Here is a 24818-nt window from a genome sequence, read left to right as displayed (position 1 = left end):
GCGCTGCCCTGGAGGATTCTTGTTAAGCGAGTTGACCGGTAATAATTCTGTTTTCCCTGTCATCTTCCAGGATGGAAGAGAAAATAGACCTACCTGATTTGGGTGGAACCACGGCCTGAAGCACCTTCCTTTTCGAAAGATTGTTCTTGGCAAGAGAGCAGGTCCAACCAGTAATGAGTCACAAAGATTTGGAATCTGGACCACAATTCAACTTTGCAGATCTGGAGTGGTGGGGATCCAGCTCTGCCTATGAAATAGACACTGCCTTGTGGAATATGCCTTGATATTCAAAGGAGGATTCAGAGAAGATGCCAGATAAGCTTCTATAATCACAGATTTCATCCACCTTGCAAAAGCAGGCTCTCTTGTCTTTGTTAGGCCCAGAGAATAGAACAAACTAGAGATGGATCTCCATCCTTGCGAAAATCTGAAGCTACTTTGGGCAAGAAGGCTGGATCCAAAGAAAGAATTAGGTTATCCTGAAGGCTAACACAAAGTTGCTCAGCTATGCAAAGAGCCTGAATTTCACTAACCCCCATTGCTAAAACTAGAGCCGAAAGGAGAACAGTCTTTAAGCTTAACATTTGAATGGAGCAATCTTCTTTTTGTTCAAATAGTTCTTTGGAAAAACTCCTTAACACTGTGGAAAGATCCCAGGTCAGAAACCTACTGCTCCTTAGTTTCCTTCTTGGGCTAATTGCAGTTAAGAACCTCTTAACCGATTCCTTCTACTAGTCAGATCGAGAAAGTTCAAGCTGCCACTTGAACTTGAGGAATTGAGAGCTAATCCTTGATCGCCCCAGCTTGCAGAACATCTAGGACAGCTGAGATAACCGGGCCCGTTGTCCTATTGTTAGAATTTATAATAAAGTGTGGAAAAGATTCTGCAGCTGGAGAAAATCTGTTAGTTGAGGTTTTCCTGCTATCAAGGACAGTCCTGATCACATTTTCTGACAAGTCTTCTCACCTAAGCAGCTCCCTTTTATCGCATCCTTTGGCACAGAAGTTATGAAAAAATTTTCTGGAGGTCTGCTGTCAAACTCCATTCTGTATCCTGAAGAAATGAGGTCCAGGATAAAGCTGTTTCATTGGGACTTTTATTTAGATTGAGAGGGGTTTAACTGGCCCCCTCCCCACCCTTCTCTTTGCCCTTCCTGTACTGCCAACTCTTCCTTTGATCCTGTTAGGGTAAATTGTTTTTGCCCATTTCCGGCTCATATAATAGGCAAAAAAGGCACCCAACGCGGTTCAATGGCTCCCTCAAGTCTCTCAAGTGAGCGTCTCGGCCTGGCACTGCCACGGGGAACAGTGTCTAAGGAATAAAGTTCCTTTCTCCAGGTCAGTGATTTCTACCAACAAAAATGGCCAGCGAGAGACTTCCTCCACTCCTCAATCTCACCTATGCCTGCTGAACCGAAAATGAGGCCTTCGGCATGCAGCCACTGACTCCAGGCATCATGCCCTGCTGGACTTCATAGCATGGCTGCCATAGAGGCTGCCAAGGAAGCCTCCAGGAGCGCACACTGCCCTCAGAGAGAGTCCCAAAACCCTTACTGTCAGTGTACCTTGTACCACCTTTCGATACCATGCAGACACCAAGTACATTCAGGGAGCGCGGGTCCCAAAAAAACAAAGGCTATCTCCCAAAGCAGCCTGTGAGAGCCAGAGATACCGGCCATCCTCAGGTTCACTGCCCTTGTTAGTGGGAGGCCACTGGGATGAAAAAAAAAAACAGAAACAAAGTGTGACAGGCTATAGTCACCTTTCTCTCCAACAGCCAACTCATTTGACAGTGAAAAATAATTGCCATCCAATTAAAGTGTGAAGAAATGCTGACATAAGTACCAGAGGATGTTCCTAGCTGTGCAGTGTAACAGATGTATATAAACAAACGCGGTTGACAAAAATAGTCAACATACATTTCAACCGATAATTTTCTTTCTTAGCCTGGAATTCCAGTTCTAGCTTGTGTGGGCAGCAGACTTCCACATACTAAAAGAGAAAAAAAAAAAAAGTTTCTACTTTACCTACTACTCTAGGCAGGATTTATATACTTACCAATAAATGCATTGGGAATTGTTATCTTGAGCCACATCCTATCCCGAACTTCCAGGCCAGATTCTGGGGAGCTCATAGCTTTTACAATCGTTACCATATCACTATGTATGGATAAGTGGAAGTCATCAAAACCTTTACAGAAAGAAAATGTAGAAAAATGTAAAGCCAGCAGATTATAAAACACAGCTCTAGAATTTCATTTCTTGTATAAAGTAAATAAAGTTAATTTGCATCTCCCATATTTTACAAGAAAGAAAAAAGTTGCCTTTGTACAAATCATACTTACGCTCAGTTTCTGGGATAGAGCTTGTAATTGAAGAGCTGGTTGACGTGATTGTACTCATAGATGGACTCATTCCATAGGCTGGATAAGTACCAGTCATTGCTGCTGTGTGAGAAACCCAGGCTGCTGGATCAATAGGTCGGATTGGTTCACCTAATGAAAGAGAAGATGTAAAACAAATAAATAGCATATTAAAATAAAAAAAACAAGCATAGACAGTGGTATTTATTGAAGCAGAAGTGGGGAGTGAAAAGGCAGTGCATAAACAATATAATTTAATGGCTAAACTGGATTTTTGTACTTACCATAAGATCTACTTGGAGTCTATTGAAACACAGGATATCAGAAAAAGTGGGGTTATACGGCTGTCTACTGGAAGTCTGTATGCTGGTACCCATCCAGGCATGCCAAAGTTTGGGGAAAAGTAGGGGAAAAAACAAGGAAGGACAGGACCCGCATGGCTCCAAAGAATATATTTTATGGCAAGAATAAATACCTTATTTTCTTTCTCATCCATTGATGGGCACACAAATTCAGAAACAGTCAGGACATCCAAAAGCAGTCCACCGGAAGGGTGGGCAACAGCCCTTGATCTGACAGGCCCATAAAAATGGACTGAGACTGGTTTGCAAATCAACTATGTGAAAGAACAACTCCAAAAACTGAACCAGATAAGAAGCCCCTGCTAGGCAGGGGAAGCTACCAACAACATAGGAGAAGCCCCTGCAAGGCAAGGGAAGCTGCCAACAAATTAGGGAAGGCTGAAGAGGATCAACCTGATGCTAAAGACCAGGACAAAAAGGTCACCATCAAAGAGCAATACCTACACAAGAAGGAACAATGAGCTAGAACAAGCGAGAGGCTATGAACCATATCCCCAAGTACCTTATAAGGAATAAATAAATATAATACACCAACAATGCAATAAGGTCAACAGAAAAGAACACTGGGACAAAGCCCACAGAAGAACCGGTCTCTAAAGAGAACCTTGAACAAAGTCAAGCTCCCAGGAGAAGACCAGTCAGTCTACATGTGAAAGTTTCGAGCCTTGCACTTCCAAACCTTCAGATTCATGGAAGAAAAATTTCCATGGTAAAACTTAGGTTATTTGGCCAGGTAGCCAAAAACGTGAGAATCATCACAGCTTAATATCCTATAAAGGATAGTTAAGCGGCCAGTAGAGAACTCAAGGCAGTCGGAGTGAAAAAGGGGGAAGGGTGTACAGGAGGTAACCCCACCCCCCTGACAAGGGCAGGCAGGAATAAACTGGGTAAACCACAACCCCCAGATTGGTGCAAGGGAACACAGTAAGAAAAAAAAAAAAAAAAAAAAATCACAAAAAAAAAAAAAAAACAACCACTCAACACCTGGAGGTGTCCCTGGAACCTGACAGGGTATCTGGCTAACCTAGAGCACAGAACATTGGTCTAGAAATCTCCTACCCTGCTCGAGTCCAGAAAATAATCCATAGACTGAGAACTGGGCCAACATTTTAGCAACACTGCTAAGAATATTCACTCAATTAAGGGCAGAACCAAAGCAGAAATCTGGAGGAACTTCCACAAGAGGCTGAGGATTAACCATCAAGTCCGAACCATCTATAGGTAATCCGGTCTCCTGAAGGCCTTCATCAATATTGTATCTCCAACAGAGGATCCCAGCATGTTGTGCCTGTGAACAATCCAGGGGAACCTAGATGGCTCCAGAGAGGATTTCAGCCTACCGTTCAAGCAATGAGACACACCCAAGTGTGCAAATCTCTCCATTCAGTGCAAAGACTATGGGTTGAAGAGAGCCAGATGCCTCTCTAAAGAAGGCAGTGGAGTGAAGTACTCTCAATGTCAGTGTAGGGACTAGGTCATATGTCCTGTCACAGGTAGGACCCAAACTTTCCTGGAGGTGAAGGTCCTGCAGCTCCTGAGCGACGTGCAATAGAGTCTATAACAGAGACTATCTGGATGTGTCACCTGGAACACATGGCCCCAGTAGGAGAGAAGGGGGATAAAAGGAAAAAAAAAAAAAAGCAGATAGCAGCAAATTTGGCAGATGTGTTGAGGCTAAAGCAGAAAGGCATAAACAGCTTGTGTTAGAAGGGCATTTTATAATCAGGAGGACTAAGAGAAAAACTGGTCACCTGGATCATCTCAACAAAATGATTTGCTTTACCCCTGGTGCCAGAATTCAGCATGCAGTAGACACATTGCTAGGAGGTTGAGACCCAACTGTCTAAGTTTATATGTTGGGACCAATGACTGAAAACATGGAAGATCCTTTAGAATAAACTTAAAGAACTAGGCTGCAAGTAGAAGGGAAGGAACAGCAAGTTTATATTCTCAAAAAGATTTGCCTTAAGCCATGCGCAACACAGGAACGATTGCAGGGGTTTGAAGAACTAAATGCATAATATAAAATTTAAGTGGGAAGGATTTGGGTTTTTAGAGCACTGGGCTGACTTTTTATTGGGGTACAACCTATTTGCTAAAGATGGTTTGCATCTAAATGAAAGGGATTCTGTTGTGCTAGGGAAGACATTTATGGTAAAATGAGAGTATTAAAAACTAGGTTTGAGGGGGGAGGAACAGTTAAAATATAATTGGGCAGCTTAAGTCAGACAGGGGTCAGGGGCTAATGGAGGGTGGAATGGAGAAAGAAGGGGAGGGCTATGACAGGTGATAGGTTTCAATAAACCTCCTAGTTCTGACTACAACTCCTGTTATTAAAAAAATCTCAATACAACACACCAGAACATGTTTGGAGAATTATAAAAAAAAAACTATACTATTACTCAATACATCTTAAAAACACATACCATTAAAATAATTGCCAATATTGATATACAATGAGCTACCTAATGCTGACACAATGTACCCTTTAGAATATCATACATATTGTACCCTATACACTAGCCCAAAACAAAGAGCTATAATCCATAAATGGCCAATCAATGTGTTTAATAAGGTTTATATCAAATGTACTCCGTAGCATTGAACACCTACTGCCAAAAATTCAGAAGCGAGTCCATCAAAAATAAGCCAATGGGCACCAAACATATCCCAGTAGTAGTAATCTTCACATAATGAACATAAGTAAATGACAGATAATAGTGTGTTCATATATGCCTACTGAGATGGCTGGAACATCACTGTTTATGTGGAGACCAGCTCTGCACTAGCACCATAAGGGGACTACCCCATAACAGTGGATGGTCCTCAAAAGTAGGAATGCTGAAGAAATGTATATCAGATTTGCCATGTATCCTGTGTACTGCCCAGACCACCACAAAACATGTGCAGACTTGCTCTCTACAGCTGTTACTAATGGACTGTGGATACCAGTTAACTTTGCAGCTCAATAACAGACTGGAGGTAGCAGGTTCCAGATACCCTTATTAAATTACCTTGAAAACCTTATATAGTAGCTCCATAGACAAAATAACCCAATATGAGTATAGCAAGCAGCAAAATGTGTAAGCAGTCCCATTTAACTGGCCATGAATGATATGGAGCAGGGATCTTCAAACTACAGCTCCAGCTGTTGCGGAACTACATGTCCCATGAGGCATTGTAAAACTCTGACATTCACAGACATGACTAGGCATGATGGGAACTGTAGTTGCTAAACAACTAGAGGGCCATAGTTTGATGACCCCGGTTATAGAGTATTAAGGACATACAGGTAGTGGTGTACAAGGGATACTCATACATCAATCCTTAGCAAATAACTCTCATAGCGTTGTCAGCAAAGGTAGAAGAAAAGAAAAGATAAGATGGGTACTTTTTTACATCTAAATATGTCAAAATGGAGGTATGACAAACACCTCAAACAAGAGTATACGTTGGTCAAACTAAAGATACAAGCAAAGAAGGAAAATCAGTGCAAGGAATAAAAGACTTTAGAGATAAAAAAAAATAAAAAATGTATGATGCCTAGAAGATTTAAACTCTGTTTATATACCTGTGTTGAAAACTGCATGTCAAAAACGTACATATAATCACAGATATCTGAACTGTACGATTTTTCCTATTTTATTACAGGTATTAATATATAAAACACTGACAATTACAAGTATGTATTTATGCCAGCAATGCTTGTGTGTTAAAGGTAAGCCATCACTTCTCATCCTAGCCATTTGAGCAACTGATCTTAACCAGTGCTAGAGGCAACCACTGTTCCATTTGATAATCGCTCCAGGACAGTCTTGCATCTTTCCAATAGTAATTAGACTGCTCCTGATCGAATGAATGCCAGCTTCCAGAGAGGGAAGATGGCAACACCTACTTCAGGTAAGGAACCCTGCCTAAGCCGGAATGAATACATTTTACACTGTTGCACATTGGTCATCAAGACAAAAAGCACATCCAATAGGTGTTTCCCAAAAGTGTTCTCAAATCTTATCTACGGTACAGGTTTGGCCATTAATCACACGTGTACAGATGTAGTAATTTGTGTCTCACCAATGCAATTTTGGTAGGACCGATTAACGAAAATACCGTACTACATCCATTACCATTTATTATAAACAATCAAGGGCTCATGCAGACAAAGTTTTTTCAGTGTTTGGAACGTATGTCAAAGCCTGGTCCCTGTGAATTCCAACGCTGACCCTGTTATTGTCTGACCCTGCCAAAGCTACCTTTGCTGTACAGCTTAGTCTGCAATAAGTGTGTAAAAAAATAAAGAAGTGAAAATAAAAAGAAAAAAGTGAATGAAATGTGATCTTATCAATATCAATGGAGTCAATGTCAGTGGAGTAGAATCAGTGGAGTAAAACTAGAAAGGCTAGACTGTTTGCCATATTCTGAGGTGTCTAGATTCTAGAAGCACACTATTAAACCAGTTGCAATGTGACACCATTGTGTGCCCATGTTCAGCATTATACACACCTAACTGAAATACTCGGATACATAGATGGAGACTCCATATAGAAAAGTAATACATACTATTTGAAGTATTTCCACAAAGATAAACCTATATTGTAGCCATGTTTTGATTTGGTAGGAATAGCACACATTTAAAATTAAAAAGAAATTTTAAAAAGGAGGTGGGGAGAACTTAAAGAGAAGCTTCAGTCTCCTGTGTAAAAATTAAAAGTCAGCAGCTACAGATTTTAGGCCTAATGCTCATGGGGTGTTTGAAAAAAACGAGCTGCAAAGCCAGTTCTGACACCAGGAAAAAGCAGCTGTAAAATGCGTGCTTTTAGAAGCATTTTGTATTGACGTGGCCCAACGCTGTATGCAGCCTTTAGCAGTGTCAGGCGTTTTTACAGCTTAACGCTGCTGCTCCAGAACGCAGAGGCTCTGTTTTTTTACAGCTTAAAAACGCTTACGCCACTTACAGCTCCTAAAAGTCTGTGTGTGCATGAGGCCATATAATAACATGGAGGGGCGTTAAGCTGCAAAAAAAAAAAAAAAAAAAAAATGCATGATGCTCCTAAAAGCAGCTGTAAAAACACCCTCTGTGCATGAGGCCTTAACCAGTTCCGGACAGCCCACCGCATATATACTGCGGCAGGGAAGCCCGGCTGTGCAGTCATGTACAGGCACGTGATGAGCGCCCCGATGTCTCCGTGGCAATCTGATTAGGTTCCGAACCGATCAGTCATCAGGTCCAGGCAAATGATTTATGGTCTGGGACTCTGGACCTGATGATCTGTTGGGACCATTGACAGAACCTCCTGTGCATGTCTAATGTAAAGACGGGCACAGGAAATGATGTAATCTCCTCCCCTGGTGCCCTTTTCGGTTCCAGCGTGAGAGGAGAGAGCATCTACTGTGAGTATACAAGCACCAGACTGGCACCAGTACACATGGGCAAATTTTTCACCCCGCTCACTCACCAGTTAACCCTTTCACTCCCTGTCACTGTGTCGCTATATACAGTGTACAGATAATTTACTGATCACTGTATTAGTGTCACGGGTGACGCTAGTTAAAGTCAGTGTCAGTCTTAGTATAGCGGCAGCGTCCCGCCACATTTTCTTTTAACCCCCAGATCGCCCCAGTTAACTCTTTCACTCCCTGCCACAGTGTCACTAGTAAAATGTACAGATCTTTTTTTCTGATCACTGCATTTATGTCATGGGGGACACCAGTTAGCGTCAGCATCAGCCTCAGTTAGGGTCAATCCGAGACAGCATCAGATTTGAACCCTTTGATTGCCAGTAACACTAACACACACACACACACACACAATATACCACCATTACTAGTATAGTGTCTGAAGGGATGATATCTTTGATCTGATCAGAACTATATTAGTGTCCCCAATAGTTTAGGGTTCCCAAATATGCAGTGTTCGCAGGATCAGCCCCGACACCAGCCAGCACCTGCATTTAGCCCCTCCGCCAAGCCCACTTATAAAAGTGCTGTATCAATAGATCACTCTCACTTCCAATACACAACACACCAAATCTCAGCGTTCGCAGAGTCAGTCCTCAACAACCAGGTGCTTTTTTACCTGCGAGTCACACTAGGTACCTGTAAATTTAGTGGTAAAAATGTTAAGTGAAAGGTACACTAGTAAAGAGGCCTACAGGATACTAAGCATGACATAAGAGTGATGGGGAAGCCTCACTGTCAGCATCAGGCTCAATATACAAACCTGCAGAGAGCAGCGCACCCTGACAGATAACGACAGAGTAAAGGTCCCTGCTAAGGTCAGGCATACTAGACACTGTTCTTCTGTTGCTAAGGTGCAACAAACATATGATTCTCGTATGCAGCAGAGTGTCGGTACTAGTGCCGCCCAATTTTATGGTCAACTGGCGAGCACCATCGGCCTAGTACACCCTGGTCGTCGACAAACCAGCACTGCAGTATCACTTGGTGACATGGCAAGTCCCATAAATGCAGTTCAAGCTGGTGCGGTGGCTAGAGCAAGTAGTGGCCCGCAGCCACCAGGAATTCGAACGCAGGCCCATAGAGACCATAATGCCCTTCCTGATGCACTTGCAAATCCTGATTGGCAGCCCACAGATTTTGCAGCTCCCGTACTTCCCCCCCCCCCCCCCCCCATTCACTGGCCAACCTGGAAATTCAGGTGGAAACAGCCAATTTTACTCCCCTTGATCTTTTTGAGTGGTTTTTCACAAAGATCTGTACAGATCTATTGTGGACCAAAGCAATTTGTATGCTAATCAATTTATCGCCGTGAACCCAAATTTGACTTTTGCCAGACAATTTGGCTGTAAACCTATAACGGTTCCCAAATTTAAGACCGAAAGGGGTCTATCCATCAACATGGGCATTACTAAAAAGAGTTTGTTGTAGTCATATCGGTCCACTGATCTAATTCATCATATGCCTGTGCTGGCCATGGCCAGGGCTAGATACGAGCAAATATTACAGTTCATGCACGTCAACGACAAACTGTCGTCTTCCGGGTGACCCTGAATATGACCGGCTCCACTTCAACCAAAAAATTTGCAGCCTTGTTTAAGATGTCTGCATTGATGAGTCCCTGATTAAGTTTTCTGGTCGCCTTGCTTTCAAACCGTTTCTCCCCAGCAAGCGTGCCAGAAATGGGGTCAAGATGTATAAGCTCTGTGACAGGGCAACTGGCTATACATGTAGTTTCCTGGTTTACGAGGGAAAAGATAGCAGCATGGAGCCCCCCAACTGCCCAGACTACATAGAGAGCAGTGGCAAGATTGTTTGGGACTTGGTGTCACCCTTATTCATGAAGGGGAACAATTTATACGTGGACAACTTCTTTACAAGCATGCCACTTTTTAGACACCTCTTTCAATTCGGAATTGGCGCATGTGGCACTGTGCGATATAATAGCTAGGGGGCTTCCCCCAACAGCTTGTAAATGCCCCACTTAGTCAGGGGGAGAGAGCCTGCTTGAGGTGCAATGAATTGCTTGCAGTGAGGTGGAAGGACAAACAGAACATGTTCCTTCTGTCTTCAATTCACGCAGATACGGCAGTCCAAATGACAACGGCGACTGGTGTGGAGAAGCCCCCCGTGTCCATGACTACAACCGTAAAATGGACAGGGTGGACTTTAATGACTAGATGATGGGGCCGTACTTGCCCATAAGGCCAGACGCTGGTACAAAAAAAGCGTCTGTATACTTTTTCCTATTGGCTCTTTTCAACTCTTATGTACTATACAAAGTGTCTGGAAGAAGTGGCTCCTTCCTAAAATTCCCGGAAGAGATCATCAAAGCCCTTCTGTATCCATAAGGTGCTGTGGCCCAATTTCCCAATCAATATACAGTGAGCCGGCTGCATGAAATGCATTTTCCGAATGGCCTCCCTGGTACCCCTACCCAAAGAGCACCCCAAAACGATAACGCGTCTGTAGCAAGCGCGGATATAGGCGTGACCACCGCTATTTTTGTCCCTCCTATCCTGGCGAACCTGGTCTCTGCATCGGTAGCTGTTTCCGTGGCTACCACACACTAGTGGAGTATTAGTAGAGGGTACAGCATGGCACAGTATAGGGCACACTTTCACCCAGGGTTTTGAAAGAGGTTAGATGGCTACCACATTTTAAGACCCTAACCTGGAGTGTTGATAGTTACAACGTAGTTACAATAAAATTGTTAAAAAAAAAAAAAGACAATATTTGTTGTTTTATTGTGCTTACTTTTTTACTGTATTTTATGCTATACTGTAATGTTTAATTGTTACTGTGTATTATTGTTAACCATTGTTTGCATTGCAGGTATGTCATTCTACTGTTTTACTGTACTGTTACTGTGTTATATTGTTAACCATTGTTTGATCATTGTTTGCTTTGCAGGTACGCCATTCAGCTGCAGCACTGATTTGCTTATTTTGACAGTAACAGCGTTTGCTCTCACAATACATAAAATCAGCGACCCCAGCATTGTAGGAAGGGATTTCTCCACAGAAATTTTTTTTTTTAAAAAGAGCATATATGGCGATTAAGCATAGGGGCTGGGGTGGACATAAGGACGGATTGCCCCTATGCTTCGCCATATATTATTTACTCTTTTCTTGGCACAGGTTGCAATAAAAAAAAAAAAGTTGTTTTATTGAAACTGTGTTTTATTGTTAACCGTTGTTTGGTTTGTAGGCACGCCATGCACTGATTTATTTTGACAGAAACAGGGTTTTCTCTCAAGATTCCCAAATCTGTGACTTCAGCGCTGTAGGAGGCAATTTCCCCACCGCAGTTAAAAGGAAAAAAAGAATGCCATAAGGGAACACAGAGGTCGGATTTCCCCTATGCTTCGGCATATATTTTTATTCACTTTTCTTGGCACAGCTTTCTTCATCCTCATCGATCGATTTGAATGGAGGAATCGGTTAGGTTCTTTTTTTTATCCTTTAGCCCATGGGCTGAATGAAAAAAAAAAAAAGTTCCTAAAAGTGCACTTATGCCCATCATTAGAACTGGGTGGATGCAGGGCAGTATTCTAATGGTGTGCATACCATCGATCGATGTGAATGGAGGAATCGGGGTTAGGTTCTCATTTTTCATGCAGCCCACGGGCTGCATGAAAAAAATAAAGAACATTACAATATATGCCCAACAAGGACGAGTGATGTACTGGTATGTTGCTGGACTTTAATGGTTATACCGGAATGATGCCTGCAGGTTTAGACATCATCCTTGTATCGTTTATTTCAGCGGGCGGTCGAATTTCATGTAAAAGCAATCCTAGCAGCTAATTAGTCGTTAGACTGCTTTTACAAGCAGTGGGAGGGAACGTCCCTCTCCTCCCATGATTTTCTCTGGCTCTCTTGTCCCACCGGGGAACATGAGAATGAAGCCGGTGGTTCCGCCAGATGACTATTACCACAGAGCTGATCGGAAACCAGAACGGCGCCAATCATCTCTATGGCCTGCGAAACCGGAAGCTACGAGCAGCATTTCATGACTTGGATTTTCACTGGATATTAACAGCGCCACTGGGAAATCGGGAAAGCATCTCATCACACCGATCTTGGTGTGGTCAGATGCTTTAAGGGCAGAGGAGAGATCTAGAGTCTAATAGACCTCAATTTTTTTTTTTTTTAAAAACAGTACCGGTCACTACCTATTGCCATCATTGGGGATGTTTACATTCCCTGTGATAACAATAAAAATTCTGAAAAAAAAAAAATTAAAAAGTGACAGTGTAAAAATAAAATGGCAAAATAAATGATTAAAAAAAAAAATTAAAGCACTCCTGTCCCCCCGTGCTCATGCGCAAAGGCGAATGCAAGCATCGGTCTTTTGTCACAGGTAAACGGCAATTGAACCATGCACATGAGGTATCAATGCTAAGGTCAGATCGAGGGCAGTAACTCTAGCAGTAGACCTCCTCTTTAAATCTAAAGTGGTAACCTGTAAAGGCTTTAAAAAGGATTTAAAACATGTATGTAGTTTGCCGCCGTTGCACAGGTGTGAACAGTTTTAAAGTATGATGTGTTTGGTATCTATGTACCCGGCATAAGATCATCTTTTATATTTTACCAAACATTTAGGCAATATGCGTTTTTGTGCATTAAAATTCAAAAAAGTGTTTTTTTCTGCCCCCTAAAAAAAAATGCGTTTGCAAAATTGCTGCACAAATATTGCGTGAAAAAACTGGGTTTTTGACTTACCGTAAAATCCTTTTCTCTTAAGTTCATTGACAGATGCAGCTCCATATTCTTCTTGACCATTGGGTTATGCTGCCCCCTACAGGAGTAGGACACTAAGTAGGAAAAATCTTTACCACGCCTATGGGGCAGTCCCTGCAGGCATACACCCACTCACTCTATAGGAATCAGTTTTGTTGCAAGCAGTGTTTAGAGGAAAAAAACCCATCCCACTCAGAAATAGAGGGGTGGGTGCTGCATCTGTCAAACTTCAGAGAAAAAGATTTTCAGTACGTCAAAAACACAGTTTTCTCCATCGTTCATTGACAGACGCAGCTCCATATTCTTCTTGACCATTGGGATGTCCCAAAGCAGTACTCACATGAGGGGTGGGAAAACAAACGCAGAAAAGAATGTAATTCCTCAAAGGCTAAACCTAGCCAACCAGTGAATATGGAACTCAACCAGGAACAACAACTGGAGCTCACCTAGAAAAACATACATCCTCAAAAAAGAATATTTTCTCTTTTAAACAGCAGCCTGTAAAACCTTGCGGCCAAAAGAAGCATCCAAGGATGCCAACACATCTACTTTGTAGAATTTTGTGAACGTGTGGACAGATGACCAAGTTGCCACCTTGCAAACTTGCATTACTGACGCCTGATGGCAAAAAAGCCCAAGAGGCACTGAGCACCCTAGAAGAATGCACCTTAACAGGGAAAGGTGGAACACGACTCTTCAGTGAATAAGTCTGTGCCACCGTCTGCCTGATCCATCTTGATATGGTCGCGACAGACTCAGCCAATCCCTTTCGAGGTCCTTCTGTGAGGACAAAAAGAGAGTCTGATTTTCTGAAAGATTCAGTAGCCGCCAGGTAAACCCTAACTGCCCGAACCACATCCAAAGAATGAAAGGCAATTTCCTTGGGATGCTTGGGCTTAGGACAGAGTGAAGGCAGCACAATGTCTTCATTCAAATGGAAATCAGAAACCACCTTAGGAAGAAACTACTGATTAGGTCGAAGAACCACCTTGTCTCTGTGGACCACCAGATAAGGTGAACGGCAGGATAGCGCCGCCAATTAAGATACTCTGCGAACAGAGGTAACAGCCACCAAAAAGGCTACCTTCTGTGACAGAGGAATCTCCCTAATGTTTTTTAAAGGGAGGTTTTTGAAGAACAGACAGTAGCAAGTTAAGTTCCCATGGAGGTAACGGGAATCGTCTCAGAGGAGCCATATGGCGAACCCCTTGAATAAAAGTGCGACTCAAAGCATGCGTAGATAAAGGGCATTGGAAAAACCCAGCCAAAGCTGACACTTGGCCTTTTATAGTACCCAAGGCCAACCGCTGTTAAACCACTCTATGGAGAAAGGTCAAAATCCTAGCCACCGAAAAAAGGCGAGGATACACCTTCAGCGATTCACAGCATGAGATGTATGATTTCCACGTACGATGATAGATCCTCCAGGAGGTATATTTTCTAGCCTTCAACGGTATAGGAACCAACAGTGTCAGAAAGACCCCTGTCCTTGAATACCTGGCTTTCAACAGCCACGGCGTTAAAGCCAGCGACTGTAAAGCAAGGTGGAAGATCAATCCTTGAGACAGCAGATCTTCCCTGAGAGGAAGTCTTCACGGAGCACCGACGACCAGCCGCACCAGATCGGCGTACCAAGACCAAGGAGGCCAGTCTGGAGCCTCTAGGATGACCAGAATTGCCTTCTAAAAGATCTAAATTGTAAAAAGTGCTGATGTGCCAATCAATTAAATAATTCATAATATATGAAATATAATCAAAAAGAAATATACCAAAAAAATGTGTGTGATTTCCAAAATATCTAAATTGTAGAAAATGCTGATGTGCCAATCAATTAAATAAATAATTCATAATATATAAAAATGTAAAAAAAGAGAAACAATATACCAAAAAAAAAAAATGTGCTAAAATGATCAATCACTGTACATGTAATAGGAAACCAAAAATGTTCAAAAAAGTGCAAGTGCGATATTGCACTATACAAATATCTTGAATCAAACTCCATTAAAATAAATAGATCAATGAATGGATAAAAATCAATTAATAATCAATAAATAGTCCATTAAAAATAAGTCCTAAGTGAAAAAGTGCAAATTGTGATGAAATCCAACCAATAAATTATCCTCAGTGATCACACGTGAAGAAATCACTTGTGCCCCACCGTTTCCACCAGATCTGACTCACCAGATATGGAGCTGGTCGAATTATAAACCAGCAATTGCACTGGTTAAATATTGCCTAGCATGACGGTTACAGCTTTAATTCTTTGTGAGCTTATTACTCCCCAGGTATTGCAGGATGAGGATAATGGATGGGAGGAAACAAGAATACCCAAGATAGTGTAATTCCGTATAAAATCACATTCTTTATTAAAAAAAAATAAGGTTGCACTCACATATTTCAGTGTATGCCTGACACTAGGGATCTCTGCCTTGCAACTCCTAAGCTCAGGCTGTGTCTCCAAGCCGCGAGCGGAGAGTGTGGTACGTGCAGTGTTTCCTTGAAGTCCTAGCCCCGCCCTACTAGTTTAGTCACCCGACGTCCTCCCGGATCGCTCCGTTAGGACGTCCCTAGTGTCAGGCAGCATCCCTAATTGCTGATTTATAATTTGACCAGCTCCATATCTGGTGAAAACAGTGGACCACATTTGGTGTGATTTCGTTACATGTGATAACTGAGGATAATTTATCAATTGGATTTCTTCACAATTTGCACTTGGGACTTTTCCTTAATGGACTATTTATTGATTATTTATTAATTGATTTTTGTCCATTCATTGATCTATTTATTTTAATTGCGTTTGATTCAAGATATTTGTATAGTGATTTATTGCACTTGCACTTTTAGGACATTTCCTATTACACGTACAGTGATTGATCATTTTAGCACAACGTTTTTTTTTTTTTATTGGTATATTGTTTCTCCTTTTTTTTTTACATCTTGATACATTATGATTTATTTAATTGATTGGCACATCAGCACTTTTTACAATTTAGATATTTTGGGAGTCACGCAAATTTGCACTGATCATCTCATCTCTTTATCTATATGTAGCACACCTGCAGCAGATTAGAAGCATCTTTGTTCCCTTTTTTTGCTGATTTAACCTCTGATTTCCGGAGCACCTGATCTCTTTTTCATACAGAACTCCCTTCTGCCTCGATTCTGCGTAGCAGTCTCGGCACAAGCTGAAGAGGAGGAAGGGCGTAAGTCAGACGATACTGACTCCAAGGAGCCATTAAAGCGTCTGTAGCAACGGCTAGAGGATCCCAAAGCCATGCCACAAACCTCTGAACCTTCCTGTTGAGGTGAGAGGCCAACAGATCCACCTCTGGAGTACCCCAACGGAGACACAACTGATGAAACACCTCGGGATGGAGAGACCATTCTCCCTGGTCTAACACCTGTCTATGGAGATAGTCCACTTGCCAATTTTCCACCCCTGGAATGTACACAGCAGAGAGGGCTGGAACCAATCTTTCTGCCCACCTTAGAATGCCGGCTCTTTCCTGAGCGGCCAGGACACTTCTTGTGCCCCCTTGGTGATTGGCCGTGGCATTGTCCGATTGAATCCGCACCGGACACCCCTGGAGACAACTTGCCCAATGATCCAGACAAAGTTTGATCGCTCGGAGCTACAGTATCATTGATCGGTAGTCTGGACTCTTCCTGAGACCAGACCCCTTGAGCACAATCTGTACCGAGGACGTCTCCCCACCCGGACAGGTGCATACAAATCCGAAGAGATGACCATCTGCTGGTCAGCAAAAGCCAAATCGCCAACTTTTGAAGTTTCTCCAGAGGAAGAAACACTCTGGCTGAGGAACAGTCCAGAGTCTAACCCAGATAGACTAGGCTTTTATACGGAACCAGGCAGAGTTCTGAAGATTCAGAATGCACCCGAACTCCCTCAGCATTTGCAGAGTAATCTCCAAGTTGTCCAACAAGGCGGACGAAGACTCGTAAAAGCTGATCGTCCAGGTACCCCAGTACCGTGATCCCCCACTGACGCAGTAATGCTGGAACACGATTTGTGGCCCTCCCAGGATCAGGGAGGTCCACAAATCTGGAAAGTAGCGAAGACGTCCCCCCACCCCAGATACAGGGGAGGACGCCCCTTCATGCAGAGGAATTTTTGGTCCGCAGGTCTGGCAGCACCTGCTTGTGGTTTGCACAACCAAGACTTTTTGGAACCCCCAGCGGAGGCCCGAAAGGGCTTGGATTCCTTGTCTTGAGATCATGAGGGACGAAAAAGTCGCTAGTGAGACGAAAAAGAGGGTCCCGTCTGCAGTGGGACTCTTTACCCCTGGAAGCCTGAAGAAGAAAAGTACTCTTTCCCCAGCAGACCCTTGATGAGGTCACCCAAGGAAGCTCCAAAAAGGCAATCCCCCACGAATGGTGGAAGATCAGGCAAGGCTGCTCTTAGAAGCCTGGTCTGCAGACCAGCATTTCAGCCGGATAATGTGCCGCAGAACCACTGCTAAGACAGTCTAGAAAGAAGGGGGAACGGCTGATCCCCCAGCTCCACCAAGGCAAGGGGAGCTGCTTGTCCTCCAGGTCCCGGTGTAAAAGCTTAGCCCACTCGGTCAGAGTTTGCGACACTAGGGCAATAGCAATTACCGGCCAAATTGCCGAACCAGCCACATATGGCGGGCCAGAGTCTCCACCCCCCTATTAGCTGGGCCTGTAAAGGCCGAGGACTCCTCAACCGGAATGAAGGTAGCTAAATTTGACATGGAAACAGGCGAGTCCACTACAGATGGAATCGTCCACCTGTAATGCAGTCAATCCTCATAAGGATACCGCAAGCAAAAACGCTTAGCAACCACTGTGTTTTGGACAACCCCACTGTTTTGTGACAATATTGTCAAGGTAAGTGGAAAGAGGAACACCCTTGCTGCTTTGGAGGGCCTGTGGGTGCCAAAAGGAACTGGTGCCTCCGACGCGGCATCAGCGGCAACCTCCATTTTTTAAGTTTCACGCACTGACACAAACAGTGCATCCACTAGCGCCTATTTAAGCGCGTCTAGAGGAGCAGAGGAATCATCCGCACTGAGCACTCAGGTTACGTGGACACAGACCCAGTAGGGTTGCTATCAACTAAGCTCACCCCGAAAAACAATCAGGGGAGGCCGCTGACTGCGATCCAGCAAAGAGGATGCCGACCAAGGGACCACGCAAAAAAAAAAAAAAAAAAAAAGAGGGTTGCCCTCCGAGCCCTCCATAGAGTACATAGCCCTATTAAAAATGGGCCGCCCGCCGTGATGCGGAAGCGCAGGCAGAGTACCCTCACTAAAACAGGGCAGGTGTCCCACACAATAATGGCAGCAAGGTTGTCTTTAAAAAAATGAAGCATCCCTACAGCACTACCCCCTTCAAGGGAGGTGCCAAGCTGAACACATGGCCTAGCAGGCTGCAAGCTGCGGCTTAAATTTTTGTGGAGGCCCAGCCGCAATTTCACAGATTCACAGCCTGGCAAGTGCCCAAAAGAAGAGTGGGGGCTTAAGCTACACACACTGAGGCCGCCCCCCAACGGCGGCGTCCGCCTGAGCCGCATGACAGAGTAGGCCGCAGCCTAAATTTTTAAAGGCACCCAGCCGCCAGGATGCGAGCCCCAGCAGAGCCGACCACCCAGGGGCAGCGAAGGGGAAGGCGGATACCAACACTGGAAGCAGTGGCATCAGCTATCCTCACAGGGGCCGCCTCACAAAGTTTACGGCAAGTAGGCTGTAAAGCCGCGCCTAAACTTTTGTCCAGATCCGGCCATGTGAGGCACGTACCTGCGGATGTTAAAATATCTGCTCCCCCAGCCCAACAACCACCCAGAGGACATCCCTTCCCTAGTCACCAACCCCCAGGGTGGCAGGGAACCCTGTTCAACCCCCCCCATTGTGCCCCAAGAAAACCAGTCAGCAGCAACTTTAACCAGCCCCCCTTAAGAGGATGTGGCAACAGCCAGCTCATAACCTCACCCAGGGAGGGGAAGAGGGGGGCTGGAAGATCCACAGTGACCACCAAAACTTTAGAGGGGCCTTGGGGGGGGGGGAGGGGAACCAGAGAGTCCCACTGTCCCAGGAAGGGGCCTAAGTCCACCCCAAAACCCTCCAGAGGAAGGGGGGGGGTACAGCTATTTACCATACCAGGAACAGGGTGGTCACCGCTCCTGACAGACCACCGCTCCATCGGAATGGGGGGGCTGTCTGCCAGGAGGAACGCTGTGACTCGGGCCGAGACCTGGTTGTATGCAGCCTCGTGAGGCATTTAACTCACAGACCAGCCCTTGCCCAGTAGGGCTATGTCACGGCCGACCTAGCTTGGAGCTGAGGTCTGCCTGCGCTCGCTGGCCAGACTGGGGTGACCACTGGATCTAGAGTATCCAGCCCATCGCCTAGTCTGGCAGATGATTGGGCCCCACACACCTCTCCTGTTTTTTTCCTGTGAAATCTGCAAAGACCCACAGCAACCGAAATTTTAGAGGGGCTGGGGGGGGGGGGTGGGAACCCAGGCATCAGACCATCCCAGGGAGGGGTCCATGTCCATGCCAAAACCCTCCAGGGGTAATGTGGGACATCTACTTACCACACCAGGAACTCCACCGCTCCGTACAGGACACCGCTGCATCGTAATGTGTTTGCTGTCGGCCAGGAGAAGACGCTGCGACTCAGGCCAAAGCCAGTTCAAATGCGCTCTCGCAAGACGTTTAACTTGCAGGCCAGCCCCCGTCCAGTGGGGCTGCGTCGCGGCCTATTGCGGAGCTATGGTCTGCACACGCTCGCTGGCCAAACTGGGGGGACCCTAAGGATCTATATTATCCAGTTCGTCGCCCAGTCCAGCACTTGATTGAAGTTCTTACAGGAAGATAATAATAAAAAGAGGAAAATATTCCATGTAAAAAGAAAAAAATTGCCAGGACCAGAGATCCCAGCAAAGAACTAGGTCCTTACTTCTGACTAAGCAGAAAAAATCTGAATACCTATAGCAGGAAGTGAGAATATACCCCCAGGGACTGCCCCATAGGCGTGTTCAAGCTTTTTCTCTGCCTAGTGTCCTACTCCTGTAGGGGGCAGTATAACCTAAGGTTGAGAAGATTTAGAGCTGTGTCTGTCAATGAATGAAAGAGAAATATAATTTAAGCGAAAAATTTGTGTAAAAAAAAAAAATAGATAAAAAGGTTGTCATTTTCACGAAACTTGGCAACCATGGACACAACATGCCTCTCAAATATCTTGGGGTGTCTACTTTCCAAAATGGGGTAATTTGGGGGGGGGGGGGTTGTGCTATCTTGACATTTCAACACCGTGATAGGTAGTGAGGAAGTGAAAGGAGCAATTTACGCCCTTTGAAATTCTGAAGGCGGTGATTGGTTTTTGGGGTTCTATACAAGGCTAGGCTCCCAAAAAGTCTCACACGTGGTATTCCCGTACTCCGTAGAAGCAGAATGTATTTTGGGATGTAAAACCACATTACCCATTGCATGTGTGAGCAATTTATATTCAGTGATCACTTTGTGTACATTTTTTTTGGGGGGGGGGGGGGGGTGTACTGCCCTACCATTTTAGCACCTCAAGAAATGATAGTCAAACTAAAAGCTGGGTAAATTCAAGTTAATGTACCATAGTTTGTAGATGCTATAACTTTTGTGCAAACCAATATACGGTTATTTAATTTTTGTTTACCCAAGACATATGGCTGAATACTTTTTAGCCTTAATTTATGACAAAAATGGAGTCGATTTTTTTTTTTTTTTTTTTATAACCAAAAGTAGAAAATATCAATGTTAAAAAAAAAAAAAGTTTTTTTTTTCTTCACAAAATATAAAAATCTGAGTGGTAATCAAATACCACCAAAAGAAAGCTCTATTTGTAGGTAAAAAAAAAAAAAAAAGGACGCAAATTTAGTTTGGGTACAGCGTTGCGTGCAATTACCAGGTAAAGCAACACCAAATTGCCAAAAAGTGGTAAAATTAATAGCAACTCACCTGTCCCATGATCCAGCAATGTGCTCAACCCAGCAGTTTTCTCCTCATCTTCTGTCCTCTGCATCAGCATCTTAACTGTGGGAATTGTGGGCTACTGAAGGAGGAGCAGGGGAGGAGGACTTAAAGCAGAACTTCCCCTTTTGGGTGGAGCTCCCCTTTAACCAGTTTGGCACTAGAGCAATTTTTTCATTTTTTGCACACATGGAAAAATCGTAATTTGTGGCAATAAAATTACTTAAACCCCCAGAACATATATTTTCTGAAAGAGGCGGCCCTGCAGAATGAAAAGAAGATAGTTGCAAATTTTTATGTGACATGATATTTGCGCAACTGTTTATTAATCGGAAATTTTCAGGAAAAAATTTAACATGAATTTTAGTGCACACGCACAAAACAGAATACCTATTTTTTTTAGTAAAATAGAAACGACAAGATAGCATCAAGTAAATAGATACCAAACATGCTACGTCCTATAATTTAATGTGTGATATTGTAAAAAAAAAAAACACAGTACCCAAAAATCTCCATAGGTGACACCTAAAAACTTTACAGCTCATGAGTTTAGCGTTAACCAAGAGCTCTTGTGCTACGTCACATGTATAGTGTGACCGCGGTTTACATACGTGTGCGCACCCTGGGCATGTGTTTGCATTCGCGCTGCCTGCTCTGTGCAAGTGATCGGCGGATATACTTTGAAGCCGGTAACCAACAACTTGTGATTATTGGTTCACTATTTGGACGTAATTAGTTTGTTCAAAGAACTGAACTAGCACTTAAAAAAATAAATAAATAAAAAGTATTACATTTAAAGTGGAGGATACAAAATACAGTTGGAATGGCTATCAGCATAAATGCACTATTAAATAATACACACTTCCATATGTAAATTAAAGGTTGGCTCTATCTATACCCTCCTGTCCTTCAGTTTGAAAAATGAAAAAGCTGGGCTGGTGTAGACTGTTAGAATACAATAGCCAGCAGGGGAGATAACTACATCTACGCAGTTTAGCATGGATAGGAAATTAAATGATCTCTTTTGTTCAGCCTGGGAAATCATACAGTGTATGGGCTTGCTTTACAGTCTCCAGCTAAAATCGACGTCATGTATTCCACAACCTGTGCTTCCATCCTTGTGTATATGCTGTTCATGGCCCACAGGGCTGGCCCAAGATATTCTGCTGCCTGGGTCCAAGAATTTGATGCTGCCCGGGTCCAAGAATTTGATGCTGCCCCCCCCCCCCCCCAAAAAAAGAAACAAGCCCACCAAAAGGCCCCCGCATCCATTATTTTATATCATGGAAACTAAAATAAATTTATCAGGAAGCAACCCTACTTCAAATCAGGAGTCCCCCCTTAACATCGGGAGCTCCAAACATAGCATGCCTACATCACCTCCTGTCTCCAGCATCTTCTGTCTCCATCACCTCCTCCCTCCATCACCACCTGTTCCCATCACTCCTTCACCTGTCTCCATCAATCTATCCAACTGTCCATTCTACCATCCCTCTGTTGTAGGTCCCTCCAACCTCTTCACCCTCCATCATTGTCATCCCTCTGTTACTCTATCCCTCCCTCCATCCCTCCTTTCATCTTTCCATAACTCCATCACAACATCCTTTTAGCTCTTACTCCATCCCTCCACCATACCATCCATCCAATAATCCTTGTGCCCCATTTCCCTCCACCCTTTCTATTCTCCATTACTTTCATCCGTATATTATTCTGTCTCCATCACTCCATTCCTCTATCCTTTGCTCCATCACCCCATCCCTCTATCCTTTGCTCCATCACCCCATCCCTCTATCCTTTGCGCCATCATCCCATCCCTCTATCCTTTACTCCATCACCCCATCCCTCTATCCTTTACTCCATCACCCCATCCCTCTATCCTTTGCTCCATCACTCCATCCCTCGCTCCATCACCCCATCCCTCTATCCTTCGCTCCATCACTCACAAATACTATACACCAGCACTTTTCATCTAACAATCAGCCTGATCTGTCATATTGCTGCTGCCTCCCCTCAACTAGCATGCTTGGATTTGCAGTGCCCTAGCCCCAGACACATGAGGTGGTCACATAGGAGAGGAGGATGTGCCTGTGTACTGGACTGGTTAGCAGGTAGTGGGTAGGGACTCTAGGGAGGTGTAATAGAGATTTGGGGAGATATTAGAAAACATCTTCTCTTCAGAAGCAGAGCAGACACACAAAACAAAAAAACGATCTAACAGCATTAGTGGAGTCTGCTACAGAGAGAGCCCCCCCCCCTCCTCCCCACTAAGACAAGCCTCCGACATCACTACTATTTAGCCCAGAGGCAGCTTACCTTCTGCTAGGCTGAACTTCATCCTCCACTCACTGCAGGCTCCACTCCTCCCCCTCCCGGCATCTGCTGTGATGAAATCAAATGAGGTGCGCTGGGCAAGGGGGAGGGAACAAATAGCAGCAGAAGCACTCAGAATGCTCATTGGAGACTCCAGAACTGGGCATGGGCATGCGCAGCGCTGAGCCGAGAGTGTTAGCGGTGCAATGCCGCCCTTCTTAAAGTGCCGCCTGGGTCCAATGGACCCATCGGGACCCATAGTAGGGCCGGCCCTTTTGGCCCTTGATAGAAAAAGCCATCGCATACACACGGACAAGGTACATGTTTTAGCGCTAAAGGCTGTAAATACATCCAGACCCAATCCTAGGCAGAACAGTGGTGCTGCAATCCCAAGGAATGTCTTAAAGTGACACTAAATATTTTTAGTCTCTTAAAATTCACACGCATCCACCACTTAATATAGCCTTGTGATCTATTGTTTTTATAAAACACATTCTAACGGGTCATTTACACTTGCTTGGGCTTCAACACACATTAAAGCCCCTACCGCTTCAACATGCTTTTTTGATGCATTTTTGGTGCTTTGGTGGTGCTTCAAGCAAGCTTTGTCAGACTTCTATGGAGGCTTTGAAGACGCTTTGAACCACCACTAAAGCGACATGGGGTATATAAGTATACGATCTTACTTTTTTTTTTTTTTTTTTTAAATAAGGCTTTAATATTGTTTAGAATACATACTTAAAAAAGAAACAGTTTAGTGTAATTTAAAAGTCTAAGAAATATAAGGGGGGCAGTCCTTATTCACCAATACATTTCCACTATAAAAACCCTGGGCTCGGTTCACTAAAGGATATTGCATGCAATATTTGGGTCATGCATACAAGTACTGCATGCGATATGGAAAAGCTCAATTCAAGTTTATGCAGTATTTACAGCAAAAACAAGACACATTTGGTAAATACCACATACACCTATTTATAAGTCAATACACAAATAAATAAATAAATGGCGTAAGGTCCCCCCAAAACTGGGTGGCCCCATCCTTTATAACATCATTGACCTGCCACCTTGCATGCCTAAGTGGCGTGGCAGTTACCAGGAACGAAGTGACAAAGAGTTCGTTTTGGAGGGCAGCATTCATGGTGGACAATGGATTTACAATGGATTTACATCAGGGGATATATATATCTATATATATTTATTTTTTTTTACTTTTTTTTAGTGAATGAGTAAGGGTAATATGTACCTTGTTCTGCATTTACATGATGGGGGTGGGGGCCGTAATCTGGGGAGGTCCTTCTACTCCTCAATATGGGGACAAGGTTGTTTGTCAGGGGGCAACCTCCCCACCTGCACATTTGTCCCCCCCCCTCTCCTGACCTGCATATTCAGATAAGGGCCTGGTATAGACTTTTTGTAATGAATGTGAGGGTTCCCCCTCCCCTTCCAAAACCCATACCAGACCCAAAGGCAGATTTAAACATACTAACACATTGAAGCCAAACTCAAATCACACTTACTAATCAGTTCCAGCAAACAGTTTTTTTCTTTTGAGATAAAGGTTTAGCACAAATAAATAAAAGATGATCATTTAAATC

The 24818-nt window shown here is 43.9% G+C and overlaps 1 protein-coding gene across 3 annotated transcripts in view; it reads right to left on the bottom strand.

The window, feature by feature from the left end:
- DVL3 (dishevelled segment polarity protein 3) overlaps positions 1-24818 on the bottom strand; it is a 327108-nt gene that overhangs the window by 27433 nt on the left and 274857 nt on the right. For all 3 annotated transcript variants that reach the window (XM_082249429.1, XM_082249427.1, XM_082249428.1), the window contains exons 11-12: positions 2345-2494; positions 2059-2190 (exon numbers count right to left, since the gene is read on the bottom strand). In XM_082249429.1, the coding sequence (XP_082105555.1) occupies positions 2059-2190; positions 2345-2494 (282 nt within the window). The remainder of the gene's footprint in view (positions 1-2058; positions 2191-2344; positions 2495-24818) is intronic.

The sequence above is a fragment of the Pelophylax lessonae genome (genome assembly GCF_965119305.1).
Source record: "Pelophylax lessonae genome assembly, chromosome: 3".
Taxonomy (NCBI): Eukaryota; Metazoa; Chordata; class Amphibia; order Anura; family Ranidae; genus Pelophylax; species Pelophylax lessonae.
The sequence above is the reverse complement of the archived record's forward strand: the minus strand, read 5'-3'. Positions and strand labels throughout refer to the sequence as shown.